Source organism: Aspergillus bombycis (genome assembly GCF_001792695.1).
Source record: "Aspergillus bombycis strain NRRL26010 chromosome Unknown contig00004, whole genome shotgun sequence".
NCBI classification, from domain to species: Eukaryota; Fungi; Ascomycota; class Eurotiomycetes; order Eurotiales; family Aspergillaceae; genus Aspergillus; species Aspergillus bombycis.
In genome coordinates this window covers 539,126-554,325 of record NW_019170006.1, presented here as the reverse complement: position 1 = coordinate 554,325, position 15,200 = coordinate 539,126, and the positions used below count along the sequence as shown (strand labels likewise).

Sequence of the window (15,200 nt, the reverse complement as noted above, 5' to 3'; positions counted from 1 at the left end):
ATGACTGACCAGGAGAGACAAGGATATGTCTATGTATCTTAACAGGCCTTTCGATTCTATGAAGTGTTTATAGATCACATCAATATGCAAGGTAGAATTAACATTTTGAGTTGGCAGTACTCCGTACTAATTCCTAGAACCTTAAAACAGTGGCAGAAGGCGGTATCGGAATTACCAAGCCTTATCGATAACAACTGGACCCTTTCCCCGCCGAGATGATAAATACCCAGTACCAGGCGGTCAAAAATACCACAATTTCCATGACGGAGCACACGTGGGTCCTCGCGCATGGATCAATAAACCCTGGAATTTTAGCTTGTCTTGAGTTAAATTAAATCGTGTTTCCTCATGACTTCGTATTCTGATCGCACACCTCTTGAGTCCTCGAATTCTTCTCGACGTCCTCTCTTGTGTGTCCTTCGTCCCGGTCTCCCTGAATCGATTATATCATCAGTCATCATCACATACTCGCGGTGATCTGTCTCCGATGCGCTGACGGGCTCTCCCTCCAATACGTCACCTTGCAGCGATTTTCCGTTTCCCCCCTCCTGAAAAAAAACAACGATTATAGGAAGAGTTTGAAAATCGACGGCGACGATTGCTCCAGATCTCAGGGGAAAGGTTCTCGACCACAGAGGAAAGGAGAATAATCAAGTCACACGCAGACCGTTGAGAGAAGTGGACATAGGAAGTAGACAAGGAGAGGGAGAGGTGAAATGATTTTCCCTCGACCCTTTTCGCGGGTGCGAACATTGCTGTTAGCGGCTGCACTCGCAGCTTTCGTCACATATTCCTTCTTGCGCTGGCAGCGCATCTTCTATGCAGAACAAGCGCAATCCGCAGTTACAAAGGCAACACCATCCAACGAACCGGCCGTAGTATTGACTAAGCCGGAAGGTCATATCAGCTTCTGGCGTCAATTTCAGCCTCTTCTGGCTACCTACCAGCCAAAATGTGAACCGCCACTGCGACTGGAAATGGCGCCGTCTGTTAGGTTCGAGCAAGCGAGCCCTGACTTCCGGCCCGAGGTACTGGACATGCTGGACGATCACGTTGAAACCATGAAGCAAGCTCATACTGGGTTCGTCGAGGAGATTAAGGCGAAGCCACCCATGCTGCACTATGTCCCCAACACCAGAGGGTTAGTTTCAACCGCAGGCGGCGAATACTTACCTGTGTTGGTCATCTCGCTACGGATGCTTCGGAGGACAGGCTCAGAACTGCCACTCGAAGTGTTCCTTGCCAATGAGGATGAGTATGAGAAATATATATGCGATGTGGTTCTTCCATCTCTCAATGCACGATGCGTGGTGCTTTCCCATATCTTGGATGCTGTTCCAAAGGTTATGGATATCCAGAAATACCAATTCAAACTGTTCGCCATGATGTTCTCTTCTTTTGAGGAAATCCTGTTCCTGGATGCCGACGCATTTCCCATACATCAACCAGAGATACTCTTCGTGAACGAACCTTTCAAGTCCAAGAAAATGGTTACGTGGCCAGACTTTTGGGCGACCACAGTCTCGCCATACTATTACGAGATATCATCCCAACCTATGCCTTCGAACACTATTCGGCAATCTAGCGAATCTGGTGAGGTGCTCCTTTCCAAGAAGGCCCACATGGAGACACTCCTTCTCAGTGTTTATTATAACTTCTGGGGCCCCGATTATTACTACCCACTTTTGTCTCAAGGTGCATCCGGCGAGGGTGACAAGGAAACATTCGTTGCAGCTGCTCTAGCTCTCGGAGAATCATACTATCAGGTTTCTGAGCCCATTTGCGCTATTGGTCACGGCACCGAGGGCGGCTTGGCTGGCTCCGCAATGGTCCAGTTTGACCCGGTTGAGGATTACGCCTTGACACAGAAAGGAGAATGGCGCGTTCATGGATCAAAAGCCCCTGCTCCCCGGGCCTTCTTCATCCATGCCAATTTCCCAAAATTCAACCCAGCTACAGTGTTCGAGAAGCAAGCCGTCAACCCGGCTTTCGCCGATGATGGTAGCTACACACGCGCATGGACCATTCCTCAAGAAGTGATTGGAAAATTTAGTACGGATGTCGAAAAGTATTTCTGGAAAGAAATTCTCTGGACAGGCTGCGAACTTGAGAATAAATTCAGTTCCTGGAAGGATCGCAAGGGCATCTGCGCGGGAGTGAAAAAGTACTGGAATGCAATATACATGGACAAGAAGACTCCAAGGATATAAGCAGGCTGGAACATCCTAGCTTGAGCGATATTTGTATTGGTGCCTCCTCCATGTCACTGCTGCGTATTTTGTCCGTGGTAAAAAAAAGCATCCCTATCACAGGATGTGTTCCAAGACATGTTAGTATTCATGCTGGCTATATGAACGCTGCATTTTGCCCTGGACAACATCGCAGCCATTGTCCTCACTTCCCGTCTTTCTTTTTTTTTTTCTTCTGTCGGGTCGAGTTGATAAGACCTTTCCGAGCATCTTGGGCGTGCAAACATTGCCTCGGAATGAACGTGTCATTTCGAAAAACCGGCACCACATCTATGAAACGTGATGGCACCTCAAAACGTACAAAGCGTGGGATACCTTCCGCGCAGCCCCCAGCTCCTCCAGCTTAGAAGCCTCGGGTCCCTTTGTGGAAGTTTTACGCATGGCATGCTAACTGGGCCTGCTAAGAAGCAAGTAAGCTTCAACGTGCCTAGGCTACCCAGGCATATACTAATGATTTTGTTAAATTTGTATGCATATATTAGCGTCAATTATTTGGATGGGTAGTACATACACTCTAGTATATTATTCAATAGTAACACCAGTTCTACGGCCTGTATATACGCAACAGTACTGCGATTTTACTATGCATGACTCACTGAGTCCTCGAAATTTAGCCAGGGCCTGACTCTTCTACATCTGAAAGAAGGTTTAGTATGGCAGGCAGGGCTATATGTATGAAGCTCTGGCGACTACATTTGCGCATCACAGGTAGAGGGGCGAATTCTGCAGTATCTTATTGTATCATGTTCTCTAGTCTTACATTATCTATATAATTTACAGGAGTTGACTTTTGCACGGATTATAATACATGTAGATCTAGACAGTGGCTCTCAGATCTTAAGGCTTGATCTCGAGACCGGCCTTATCAGCCTTCTTGATTGCCTCGTCGAACAGCTCCTTGCACCGCACTCGGCTGCCTAGTTTGGCGCACAGTAAGAAAGCACCGCTGAGTTTCCGGTGAAGACTGTAGGTCTCCTCCGGTGGAGGCGACAGGCGCTCCCGGATCATAACTGGAATAAAAGTACGGACTCTATCTGTGATAGTCTGGTTGCTGAAGTCATAGACATCCGGGGAAGAGCCCATGAACGGTTCGGCAAGAGTAGTGATGGAGGAGACATGTGCATTCACCATAGCCGACGACTCGTGACCCGTCAGGTAGCCCAGATCAATAGAGAGACGGTGGCAAGTCTCACGATCATTCCGGGAGGCAGCCACAAGCGTGCTAATGTATTTCGTGATAAATTCGGTGGGGTACTCGCGCGACGCGCCGAAATCAAGCAGTTCTAGGCGGTTGGTCTCTGCGTTATAGAGGAAGTTGGTCCAGTTCGGGTCCGTCTGCATGTATTTGAATTCAGTAATCTCTCGCAAACACAGGCGCATGATCTGTGTGCCGATCCAGTCACGCTGTTCTTGGGTGAAATCTTGGATCTTAGTAACGGCAACACCGTTCAAGCGCTCCATGGTCAAGACCTGTCTGCCCGAGGCCTCAGGGATGATTTCCGGTACCAGAAAGACCGGATCATCTTTGAGGAGTTCCTTAAAGTGCTTGCTGCATTCGGCTTCTCGGATGTAGTCACATTCCCAAGCAAGTTCTGTTCGGGCATTTGCGATAGTCTTATCCAGATACAGACCCTTCGGGAGAAGACGAGACGCAGTGAGTAGAATCGACAAGTTGTTCAGGTCCGAGTCGATAGAATCTGCCACGCCTGGGTATTGCACTTTGACAGCAACGGGTAGACCTGTCTTCTTTAGAACAGCTCCATGGACTTGACCGATAGAAGCTGCCGCCATTGGGACTTCATCAAAGGAGGAGAATAGATCCCGCCAGTTAGGCCCCAAGTTATCGGCTAGCACTTTGTCACGCTGAGAGGCCGGCATGTAGTCGGCTCGGTCTTGTACCCTTTGCAGGACAATTCCGATCGACTCGGGGAGCATCTTTGAGTCTAAATCAGTTAGTTGTGTCCTCACAGCACAGCAAAGGCGAAAGGCCTCTACAAACCTTGGAAGCTCAGCATCTGGCCTAATTTGAGGGCAGCGCCACGCATCTTCGAAAGCTTAGCGACGAGGCGTTCCATGTTCCCGGGACTGAACATGAGAGATCCAGCATCCGCGTCGTTGCTGCCAGTTACTCTCCGTAAACCCTCACCAACAGCTCCAAAAGCCATCGAAGTCGCCAGCCCACCATATTGCCATAGTCTCCCTAGACGTGATGACGGAACACGCGATTCTAACATTTTATAGGTGTCTGCTTGTTTTGCATCTGCTATTACCACTGGATCTGTCTGCTCAACGCTATTAGCATATACATCCATTCTTTCTAGGATAATGACACTACGAACCTGGGACTTGGCCGAGACTATATCATCTGCAATACTACTTCCAAGCTTCTCTATGTCATCCGTCTCGACTGAACGCGTGGATGACCCAGCAGGCTTGAGTTCGCCTCTGTTCATGTTCACATCACCTTTCCGAGAAATCGATTTGGCGACCTTAGGGCTACGAAAGAGTTGATTCATGACCTCGTCTGGGATTTCCTGCTCTTGTGCAGGCGATGCAACCTTCTCGGCATCCGCCGAGGAGTGAAATACATCCGTATTAATCTCATTCACTAAACCACTCTGAGTATCACTTGCAGCCTTGGGCAATTCCGTACCAGGACGTCCAGATAGCTCGGGCCCTGCCTTCTGGGACGGTTGGTGGAACACATCCTGCTGTGGGCTGACGTTCAAGTCACCCGACCTTTCATTTCCATTGTATTCCGCCTGTCGTCGTGATCTCCTTGCGTCGTCGGCAGAGACATTCGCCGCACGGCGAGACTCGGTCACGCTTTGGGTCTGAGCCCTCGGCGTCGATTCGGAAGGACTGGGTTCGTTGAATCGCCTGGCCAAAGCTGCGGCCGCTTGAGCGGTGAGAACAAGGCCGTCGGCTTGCTCTTTGATGCCCTTGGTGAGAGACGACGTTCTCGTAAACAAATCTAACTGGCGTTGGCGCACCGCCAGGTGTTTCGTCGCAACGGACTTGGCGACATTGAGAACTTGTATAGCGTCCAGAAGACGCCGTCCTGACATAGTATTGGATCCTAGAGTATCAGTGCAGTGTCGTCTCCAGTCTAACGAGCTCGCATGACGAACGGGCGCAATTTGTCATAGGTTGACCAAACCGTTTGCTTCTGGCTCGATACGAGAAGTCCCGAAGCCGGTCGCCGAGACCCATTTTTTTGCCACCGCTTACCGCCAAGATCGGGCGATTCCGATGCTTATCGGCGAACTAAATCGGCAATAGATAAGGAAGTGGCGGCCCTTCCTCTTGCGCTGCGTTTTCCCTTCATTCCCCCATCTTATTCCTCAACTATACAGCTACACGTCTCAATGCTCACGAAATCGAGTCCCCAGGCGCTGGAGAAAGAGATCTCTGATCTCGAATATCGTCTACAGAATGCCAAAGCTCGTCTAGCGGTGGCCTCCGGTCAGGAAACTGGCGGAGATTCATACTTGCCTCTTCCCCAGGGTATGCGAAAGGAGTTACCAGACATTGCGGCGACCACTGCTGACTTCTTTTTTCCAGATACGGTCCCATTACTTTCCAGTCATGCCTTATTTCTCCTATCAGACTCTGCCCTCCCACTGGGTTCATTTGCCTATTCTAGCGGTCTCGAATCTTATCTCGCGCATAATAAACCCCTCCCTCCAAAGGTCACACCTACCGCTTCCTTCCACCGCTTTTTAAAACTATCCATCACATCAATGGCAAGCACGTCAATACCATACGTTCTCGCAGCATACCGACATCCAGAAGACCTAGAAACATTGGATAACGATATGGATGCGTCCACGCCCTGTGTAGTGGCGCAGCGAGCGAGTATTGCGCAAGGGAGGGCTTTGATCGGTGTTTGGGAACGGGCATTCCGAGGGACGTATGCTTCTGGGCCATTCTTAGCAGGCGGCTCTGCTGCCAAGGCGGTCGAGGCCATTGAGGACTTCTCAGACGCCCTGAAGTCGTGTTCTGACACAGCAGATGACTTGGGTCCCAAGGGTCACTTTGCACCCTTGTGGGGTATCGTTTGCCTGGCTATGGGCATGGATGCTCGCCAGACAGCGTATGTGTTCATGTTGAACCATGCGAAGGCAGTCTTGAGTGCTGCGGTGCGCGCCTCCGTGATGGGGCCATATCAAGCACAGGCTATTTTAGCCAGTAGAGGCCTACAAGATATGATAATAGAACGGATAGACCGAGAGTGGGATACGCCCGTAGAAGATGCGGGTCAAGTTGTACCTCCATTAGACCTTTGGGTCGGACGGCATGAACTCTTATACAGCAGGATATTTAATTCATAATGAACATAATTCTATAGCAGCGTGCTGATTGTCTGTAGATTGTCTGTAGATTGTCATGGTTGACATGACTCTGATATGCTGCATTCTTCATCTCTTTCCTCATCCATAACTTCCAAGCTAATCCTACATCACATGCCCTGCTATCCCACCCAGATGCTACTCGGAACACTGCAGTGGGTATCCAAGAAAACCCCTTCCCAGAAGGGAACAAGGGAACAGAAAGTGAGAAATCAAATGAACAAGAAACCCCGAAGACCTGAGATCCGCCATTGACTGGCCAATATGCAAAGAGAAAAGAAACAAGTCGAACGCCGGCCCCTCTTGGAAACCCATCCTGCTAAACCGCATAGCAAAACACCGCACCGTAACCTTTTCCATGATTCAGGGGGGACAAAAGTGGATTCGCGAAAGGCAACGAAAAGGAAAGGGTAATAAAAGAGATAACTCGATAAGGGGGAATTTGGGAGAATAGAACGAAGAGGGTGTAAGAAACTATGGTACAAAAAGAAATTTGCGAAATTAGGCCAAGAACAAGGATCCTAAAGGGTAATGTGCATATAGTCATTATTTCCGAATGATCGGTTGCAATTCGGGCACTTTCGCGAACGAGAAGTAAGGCGCTCTTCGACGCAGTCTTTGCAAAAAACGTGGCCGCAGGTTTTGATTGCGGTATTCTTGAAGTTCCTGCGACAAACGGTACAAAGTGCTAGTGTCTATGTTCGAGTTAGCTGTGATATCCTGTAGGCAAGCGGAAAAGGTAGGTAATTTTACCCTCAGCATCTCATATTCCGATGATGAATTCCCTAGGCTCTTGTTCTTCCAATTATCCAGGCTTTTCTTGGTATCCGCAAGTGTTGCCTTCAGTCCTTCGATCTCCGTCTCGGCTTGCCGACAGGCACTGGAAGTGCTTGCCAGAGTTGCATCCTTGGACGTTGACAATGTCTTCAATTCATTAATCTGTCCTTTTAGGCCTTCTATGACGATGCCATTCTCTGCCAACTGTTGCTGTGTAGCGTGATGCTTGTTCATCATAGAGTTTAGTGCTTCCTTGGTCTCACTAACTTGCTTCTCCATGTTCGCCAACAATGAACGTGTAACGGCTTCGGATTCCTTCAACTGCGAAACAATATCTGAGCTCTTCGAGTTTTGCATTCTCAGGGTGCGCACTTCCAAGTCACGGGCCTCCTTGCTCTTCATTGCGGCGAAGTACTTTTGGTCGGCCTTGGATTTCTCGGCAGTCAAGCGCGCCACCTTTTCTTCCAACGCACTAAAATCTGTAACTTTCTGCGAAGCTAGCGTAGAGTATTTCTTGCAGGCAGTTTGCATGGAGGCTAATTCGGTGTTTAGCATGGCATATTGGCGTTCGAGTGCCTGGTACTTGGCGCGCAACTCCTCGAGTGGAACATCACTGGAATCTGCTTGTGTGGCTTTTGCGTTTTCCACCTGCAAACGAAGTCGCTCAACCTCCGACTCCAGAGAAGCAATCCGAGCATTTCCGGCCTCCGCGAGTTCCTGAACCTTCAGAATAGCTGTTTTTTCTTGTTCCTGGGCAGCCTTCCGCATCTGCTGATCGGCCAACAGTTCATCACGTGCATTCCGTATCCGCGCCAAATCCGTCTCGGCTCGCATCAACTGCGCTTCCTTCTCAGCAATAACATTTTGCGTTTCTTCGTCAACCTGATTGCGGTATGCAGTGCGTTCCGATCGTAGCTTCACAGATTCTTCGCGCAGTTGCACATTAGTTGCCTCCAAATGATTTATCCGTTTCACGACATCATCATATTGAGATCGCATGTGCTTAAATAGGTCCGTATGCGCATAGTCATCATCGGTAAGTTTTGAACGCTTTCACGGCAAGTCAGTTTCCAATGGCTTTCGGCCGGCCATAGGAGAAAGATGGCTTACCTTGATATTCAAATCTGTGATTTGGCTCAGTAAGCTGGCATTCTCGGCCTCCAGCTTCTGTAGCTGTTCTTTCTGCTTCTCCGAGATGGCTACTAGCTTATTGTGTGCCTCATCTGGTTCGGGGCCACGTTCGGCACTAGGTGTCGCACCATTCGAAACCGATTGTTCCTCTCGTTGACTGGACGCACTGTCACCCCCAGGTCGCTGGGGGCCTAGGATGTATTGTTTCTCCAGTTTGGCGACTGTCAAACTCCGTGCACGGTCCAACTTCTTCTCGGCTACCATGTACCGTAAGGAGGCTTCTTCTAGGCTCTCTTCTAATTGCTGCTTTTCAGATAAAGCTTTGTCGAGTTCAGCGATAGTAGCTTTCTCTTCTGCTAGTTTCTTGGCGAGCTGGCTCTGTAACTCAGATACTTCGGGTGGAGATTTTGGCGTATTCTTAACAAGGCGAGAGATAATGTCACGTATATCATTAGACCGTGATTTCAGATGTTTCTCAAAATTGTCGACATCATCGAATGATAAAGAACTTTGAAATATGGGCCGATCTCCCTTGATATCCTCCGCAGCGCCCAGGAGCAGTTTGACCTCATCAATCAACTTTTGGAACTGTTAGTTGGTGGCACCACCATGATATGGACCGTTGATCTACAGACCTGATTATACCATGTATCGATGACGCGTAGGTGTTCGTTATGGCGAGTAGCGGCTTTCGACATGTCCTTTAATTTAGCCTCCAGAGAGACCTTCTCACGCTTGTACTCCTGCATTTGGCGCCATATCGCATCCTTCTGGAATCGCTAATGTTGGTACCAAGAGTTAGTATTGAATACTGTAGCCAACGACGTGGTGGGCTCTGCGTTCGAGGGGTATCTAAGGCCCCCCCCTGGAATGATATAATCCCACTACGCCGGCTAACCCTAAACTCACCTCCAAGTCATCTTTCCATGGCATATCAGCATCTGGGTGAGGCTTGCTACCACCATTGACAGAAGTCGCTTGCTTCTTCAATGGTGGTGCCGAATCATTGTGATCAGACGTGGCAGCTCTCTTCCGGTCTTCCATCTTGACGAAACCGGACTCGGAGGATGCGACGGGGGTTGCTTCGGCGGCCGGCATCAGTGGCTAAAAAGGCATAAGGAGTTTAAAGCCGTCACCACTGAGCAGCAACGATATGGTAGTGTGAGCCGCAGCAGTATCCGACCGTAAGAAGAGGGTGACGTTGTTAGGATGGAGGGATGAAAGCAGTCAAGATAAGCAAGATTGGTTGAATCCAGGAGGATTTTCGGCCTGGGAATTAGTGCCGCCCTAGCGCCTCCCACGTGACTGCGCCCACTTTCCCCAGGAGTTCAAGGAGCGGCAGCATCTAGACTTTTGCTTGTATTATCATCTGTTTTCCTCGACTACGACTATTGTCAACTCAAGTCTTCGGACTAAAACACCTCCCCGGCTTCTCCTCTTTCCACCCCGCCTTCAGCTATGACTGACATCGGTGACAATGAAGTCCTTCTCGAGTTCTGCAATTAGTAAGTTATTTTGCGCTACTGCACCTTCTGTCAGCATCTTTCGTTATTTCTTTGCGCTAATGACCCTCAATGACAGATAAGTCGGGCAAGAAGTTCGCTCCCAAGGCGCCTGCCCGACGCGCCGCTCCAGCCCCGGCTGCAGCTCCTAGAAGACCTAGTGCCACTTCTCAGGCATCGGCTTCTCAAACTCCTCAGCCACCTACACAAACTGCAACTCCCGAACCTACTTCGACTGCCGAGCCTTCTCCTTCTCTTGAGACACCAGCTCCGGACACAGCGATTCCCCATGAAAAGGATGTGGTGCCAACACCGCCGGCGACAGCAACGGCCACAGCGACAGCGACACCCAAGGCTGCCGCTACGGCGATCTCAATTCCGCGTCCAAAGCGAAAGCCTTCTTTTTCCACATTCACCCTTTCACAGCCTGCTAACACAGCCCCTGCTGAGCCCACGCCACTACCTTCCATTGAAGTAGCGCCTGATGAATCGAGGGAGGGTCGAGCCCCAGCAGAAGAGTCTCGGGTCTCTGAGGCTCGAGTTATCGAGGAACCATCTCTGGTCGCTGAAACCCCGGCCGAGCCCCGGCCCTCCAAGCGTGCAAAGACAACTGCCGAACCTGCAACTCCAGCTTTGGAGCCTCGGCAGCCCACCGGGCCTCCTCAGCTAGCTACTCCGCCAGCTACACAGACCTCGACGAATGAGGAGACTACAGAGAGTCGGGATACCACAGAATCGCAGCCTCCCGCGGAACAGAACCGAAAGACAACAAAGTCAAGAAAACGGAAGCCGTCTAAAGATGTCAATGGTGGAGATGCGGCGACCAGGGCGAGAGAAAGGAAGCCTCGCGCTGCTCGTAAGAAGCGCGAACCGACCCCTGAAGGCTCTGAGGCTGTACAGATTGCGCCTGGTATTGTCAAGATGTCGGAACTGTGCAAAGACCTACGGACCGGGAAGATATCTAAGCGAGAAACTGAACTGCGCCAGATGGAGCTGGCTGAGCTGGAACGCAAGCAAAAAGCACAACAGGATGGGGAGGATACTGAGCAGACCCCTATCAAAGAGAACGAAAGTGCAGCGCCGCCAGCACTGGAAACAAGCAATTCAGGCGACCAAAAGTCACAGAACGGACCAGTCATGAGAATCGTGAATGGGGAGATTGTGCTCGATGCGGCATCGCTACAGGTCGACCGTCATGCAGATGCAGCAAGAAATGCCGGGGAACTGGAGGATGTTGTAGAAAACTCTCTTACCCGAAAAGTCAATCAGGCGTCATTTGGAAAGCGCTCCAAAACCGAATCTTGGGATGAAGAAATGACGGATTTATTTTATCGAGGGTTGCGCATGTTCGGTACTGACTTTATGATGATCAGCAAACTATTTCCGGGAAGGTCCAGGCGCCAGATCAAGTTGAAGTTCAACAATGAGGAGCGCCGTGACCCGGGACGGATCAAGGACACGCTGCTAGGGCCGCGGGAAGCTGTTGACATTACAACCTACTCCGAGATGACCAACACCATCTATGACGATCCCAGGATCATTCAGCAAGAACTAGATGAGGAGAAGAAACGGATTGAGGATCAGCATGCTAAAGAAAAGCAGGCTCAAGAGGAGCTGATTAACAATCCAGATGGTGCCGCGGATGCTAATCATTCGTCAGAGCAAGGTCCAGGCACTGCACCTGTCAAGAGCAAGCGCAATAGCCGGAAGCAGGCCGCTAAGGATATGAACGGTGGCAATGAAGAAATTCTGGGCACTATCGATGACTTTCCTTGAAATATAATGCTCCTTTTGATTGATATGATTTAGACTGTGTTGGTATCTAATGTGACCCTGACGACAGGCGTTTGCGGCGTTTCCGATATCCCTAATCCGGTGTTGTTGTTGTCCCGGTGGTTGGCAAGAAGTTCAGTCCTATTACTGTTTGCTCTGCCTTCATATCCTTGTGCTTCCTTCTACGATTTCCCGACCTAGTTACCGTTCATATCAGTCTGCTCCGTTACTTCGCGGGTCATGGCGTTTTATTCCTGACTCATGGACTGGATTTCCTTTTTGTCTAGCATGGTTTCAGGCAAATCGCTAGAGTATATAACTTGTTGCGCGAAACATTTGAAGCCCCTGAGATAAATCTTGCCCCATATCACCGACGCCTTGTGGAACCAAACCCTGTACTTGTAGTCGGAGTAGAGAACTGAGGAGAACGAGACCGCGAGCTGCCTTCTCCAGGATCATTTGCATCACTCCATCTGCCGAAGGAGGTCGTTCGCCGGGTAGCAGAAGGATATTCGTGGCGATTTCTTCTTCCATACTGATAGCCAGCCGCAGCACCACCCATAGCACCTGTCCAGAAGCCGGGCCTCCAGCCCTGTCCAGCAGGCGCCGACGCGAAAGAACTACTATCCGGGTAGCTGGTATATGGTGGTGGAGGCCCAGGATAGGGACCTCCACCTCCACCATCGCCGCCACCACCACCACCAAACCCACGACCAGGAGTACGGCCTCTTCGGTTTCCTCGCGAACCGGAACATTCTCCACATATGGCTACCAGAATCACGAAAAAAACCACACCCAAAAACCCAAAGAAGAGTATATCTACTAAAGCCGTACCGTTCCCTTTGTTATTCAACGGCATTCTAGGCCAGGTTTCTTCGCGTACACGTCCAAATTTTCGCTCTCCAAGTTCCGTCAACAAGAGTCGGTACTCTACACCACAGCTGCCTTTCAGTACCCACTTGTCATCTGCATTTCGGTATCCCTCGCAGACAACATCTGTCGAGCCAAGCTTGAACTCCTGGGGTAGTGATGCGGTACAGGTCCATTGGACGTCTTCTTCATCATAGTCGTAGCCTGCATTGGTGCACCGCATTACATCGATAGGATACAGGTCACATATCCTCTTAGATGGCCCCGTGCATTTTAACTGGGGGATGGGATCAACACGGCGAGAGGTTGTAAGACGACTTCCGCGCAGAGTCAACGTCTGCACATTGGAGAGAAGGACGGCATTGTTGCCGGGAGGATTCCTGCCATATGAGAGGGCAGGAAGCACAAGAAGGAGGCAATACAGGAACGTATGTAAGTTTATTGAATACATAGTTAGACAGTAAACCAAGCAATGACAGCTGGCTGGTTTCGCGAAAAAGATTGACGAGAAGTGGAGCTTTTGTATACGTGGTAGCTGTGGTGGCGTTTAGTTTACGGGCATGTTGACAGCTGTCATTATCCACTAGGCAGGGCAAACAGACGTGTCTTTGGTGTGAAATTTCTGAAAATCGCCGTAGGAAAGAAAAGGGTTTCCTCCGAAACTGCAGACTAAGTGGGTATATTACCCTTTGTCCCTGACTGCCTGCTCATTGTTCTTGTGTTTTCTGGTAGAGGAACAGAACAAGAAGCGATAAGCGTGATAATCGATGCGATAAGGAGATCTGACGCTAGTCCAGACTAGTCTACGAGTCTAAATTAAATTGCGAGCGGAAGTTCAAACCCTCCAACTTCTTCTACTAAACGCTGGTGCAGCAATGGGTGATGAGCAGTCATTAAGGTTGACAGTGGCTGAAAATGACATTTCAGCAAAGTGCGCTCTTGTTTCTCCCCATGTGCAATTCTTTTCATTTTTAGCTAACCGTGACAAATTGATTAGATGAACCCTCGGCCGTTCCGGCGCAATCCTCGTACGTCATTTGGATAGATACCCTAGCAATTTCTCGAATGATAACCTAATGAGGCGATCAAGTCTATCCTTCACTCAGGGATTCCTTCTAGGGCAGCTCTCCGTTGTACTGCTAATCGGTGCCTTCATCAAGTTCTTCATTTTCGGCGAAGCTCCTCCACCGCCGTCCCGCGGCCTTTCTCACCGCGCTTCAACCCACAGACGCTCCAATTCGATCTACGCCATAAACCCTAATGAAGGAACATCTAGATCGCTGAGAGAAAAACCGTCCACGTCCAACGTTCTTCGTCCAGTGCCGTCATCCTCTACCAACACTCGATCCATTCTTCGGAAAACCTACTACAGCGCTATCCCTACAAACCCCTCGGGAAAGCATGGCCGCCATAGGATCCATCATTCCTCGCATCAGCCGGAATCGCTGGATTGGTTCAATGTATTGATCGCACAAACTATTGCGCAGTATAGGCAAACGGCGTACTTGCTGAAAGATGACCCTACGTCCTCGATCCTCAGTTCGCTGACTGCGGCATTGAACAACCCAGAAAAGAAGCCTTCCTTCATAGACAAGATCGCGGTGACGGATATATCCTTAGGCGAAGAGTTTCCAATCTTCAGCAATTGTCGTATCATTGCTGTGGACGATCCCAACTCTGACGGCGGAAGGCTTCAGGCATTGTTGGACGTCGACTTAAGTGATGACAATCTCTCTATTGCTGTAGAGACCTCCCTTCTCTTGAACTACCCCAAACCTTGCTCGGCCATTCTTCCGGTGGCTCTATCTATCTCCGTTGTACGGTTTTCAGGGACATTGTGCATATCTCTGGTCCCAGCATCCACGCCTCCCCTTCACACACCGTCACCTTCACCGTCACCCCCAACTGCAGATGGGGCTGCTAATACACGAACACAGCCTACCAATGGGTCAGGAGACCCTGCTCAGGATCCCCCTAACGCACAAGAAGAGTCTCCGCCAAAAACCAGCCCGAAAAGCAACGTCGCGTTCTCATTCCTCCCTGACTATCGACTCGACCTCTCAGTGCGGTCACTCATTGGCTCCCGTAGCAGGCTTCAGGATGTACCCAAAGTCGCTCAACTGGTGGAAGCCCGTGTTCATTCATGGTTCGAGGAACGTGTAGTAGAACCCCGAGTGCAAGTGGTAGGCTTGCCGGATCTCTGGCCTCGCATGGGCCGGACAGGCGTACGGACAGAAGACTCGGAAACTGGCTCTAACGCAGCATCACGGTCCGCTATGTCTGCCGATATGGGGAATCCACTTCGAGCCGATGACATCGGTAGGGAACCAGACGGGCTGAGATTCCGAGGAATGGGGGCACGGCCACCGTTCGACACTGTCTCACAAACGAGTAGCTTCAATGTCGAGACAGGTGGATTTCGCAGCCATAGCATGACCCGAGAGGGAAGCGGTGGTGGCATGAGTGATGACTTTCAAATGCCTGGCACTTTACCTGGAGGTGCGGCCGCTAACTAATGGCTTAATTTTGCTGATGTATACTAACGT

General features: G+C 50.1%; 7 protein-coding genes across 7 annotated transcripts; 4 read left to right on the top strand and 3 right to left on the bottom strand.

Annotated features, from left to right (window-relative positions):
* Positions 1-716: 716 nt before the first annotated feature.
* Positions 717-2,210, top strand: ABOM_001216 (alpha-mannosyltransferase; the record flags this gene model as incomplete). Its single annotated transcript, XM_022528346.1, has 1 exon — positions 717-2,210. One exon carries the CDS (start codon positions 717-719, stop codon positions 2,208-2,210), a length of 1,494 nt encoding a protein of 497 aa, XP_022394022.1.
* An 876-nt stretch (positions 2,211-3,086) lies between these two features.
* Positions 3,087-5,317, bottom strand: ABOM_001215 (protein kinase COQ8; the record flags this gene model as incomplete). The annotated part of the gene is made up of 3 exons (XM_022528345.1): positions 3,087-4,192; positions 4,249-4,531; positions 4,589-5,317. 3 exons carry the CDS (start codon positions 5,315-5,317, stop codon positions 3,087-3,089), a joined length of 2,118 nt encoding a protein of 705 aa, XP_022393950.1.
* A 300-nt stretch (positions 5,318-5,617) lies between these two features.
* Positions 5,618-6,583, top strand: ABOM_001214 (urease accessory protein UreF; the record flags this gene model as incomplete). The annotated part of the gene is made up of 1 exon (XM_022528344.1): positions 5,618-6,583. One exon carries the CDS (start codon positions 5,618-5,620, stop codon positions 6,581-6,583), a length of 966 nt encoding a protein of 321 aa, XP_022393933.1.
* Positions 6,584-7,147: 564 nt separating this feature from the next.
* Positions 7,148-9,607, bottom strand: ABOM_001213 (E3 ubiquitin-protein ligase BRE1; the record flags this gene model as incomplete). Its single annotated transcript, XM_022528343.1, has 4 exons — positions 7,148-8,428; positions 8,489-9,097; positions 9,145-9,288; positions 9,419-9,607. 4 exons carry the CDS (start codon positions 9,605-9,607, stop codon positions 7,148-7,150), a joined length of 2,223 nt encoding a protein of 740 aa, XP_022394020.1.
* A 379-nt stretch (positions 9,608-9,986) lies between these two features.
* ABOM_001212 (transcription factor TFIIIB subunit BDP1) lies at positions 9,987-11,787 on the top strand (the record flags this gene model as incomplete). Its single annotated transcript, XM_022528342.1, has 2 exons — positions 9,987-10,014; positions 10,091-11,787. The coding sequence occupies 2 exons, from the start codon at positions 9,987-9,989 to the stop codon at positions 11,785-11,787; spliced, it is 1,725 nt and encodes a 574-aa protein (XP_022393883.1).
* Positions 11,788-12,151: 364 nt separating this feature from the next.
* Positions 12,152-13,105, bottom strand: ABOM_001211 (DUF1183 domain protein; the record flags this gene model as incomplete). Its single annotated transcript, XM_022528341.1, has 1 exon — positions 12,152-13,105. The coding sequence occupies one exon, from the start codon at positions 13,103-13,105 to the stop codon at positions 12,152-12,154; it is 954 nt and encodes a 317-aa protein (XP_022394018.1).
* Positions 13,106-13,569: 464 nt separating this feature from the next.
* Positions 13,570-15,170, top strand: mmm1 (ERMES complex subunit MMM1; the record flags this gene model as incomplete). Its single annotated transcript, XM_022528340.1, has 3 exons — positions 13,570-13,585; positions 13,652-13,682; positions 13,745-15,170. The coding sequence occupies 3 exons, from the start codon at positions 13,570-13,572 to the stop codon at positions 15,168-15,170; spliced, it is 1,473 nt and encodes a 490-aa protein (XP_022394019.1).
* Positions 15,171-15,200: the final 30 nt, after the last annotated feature.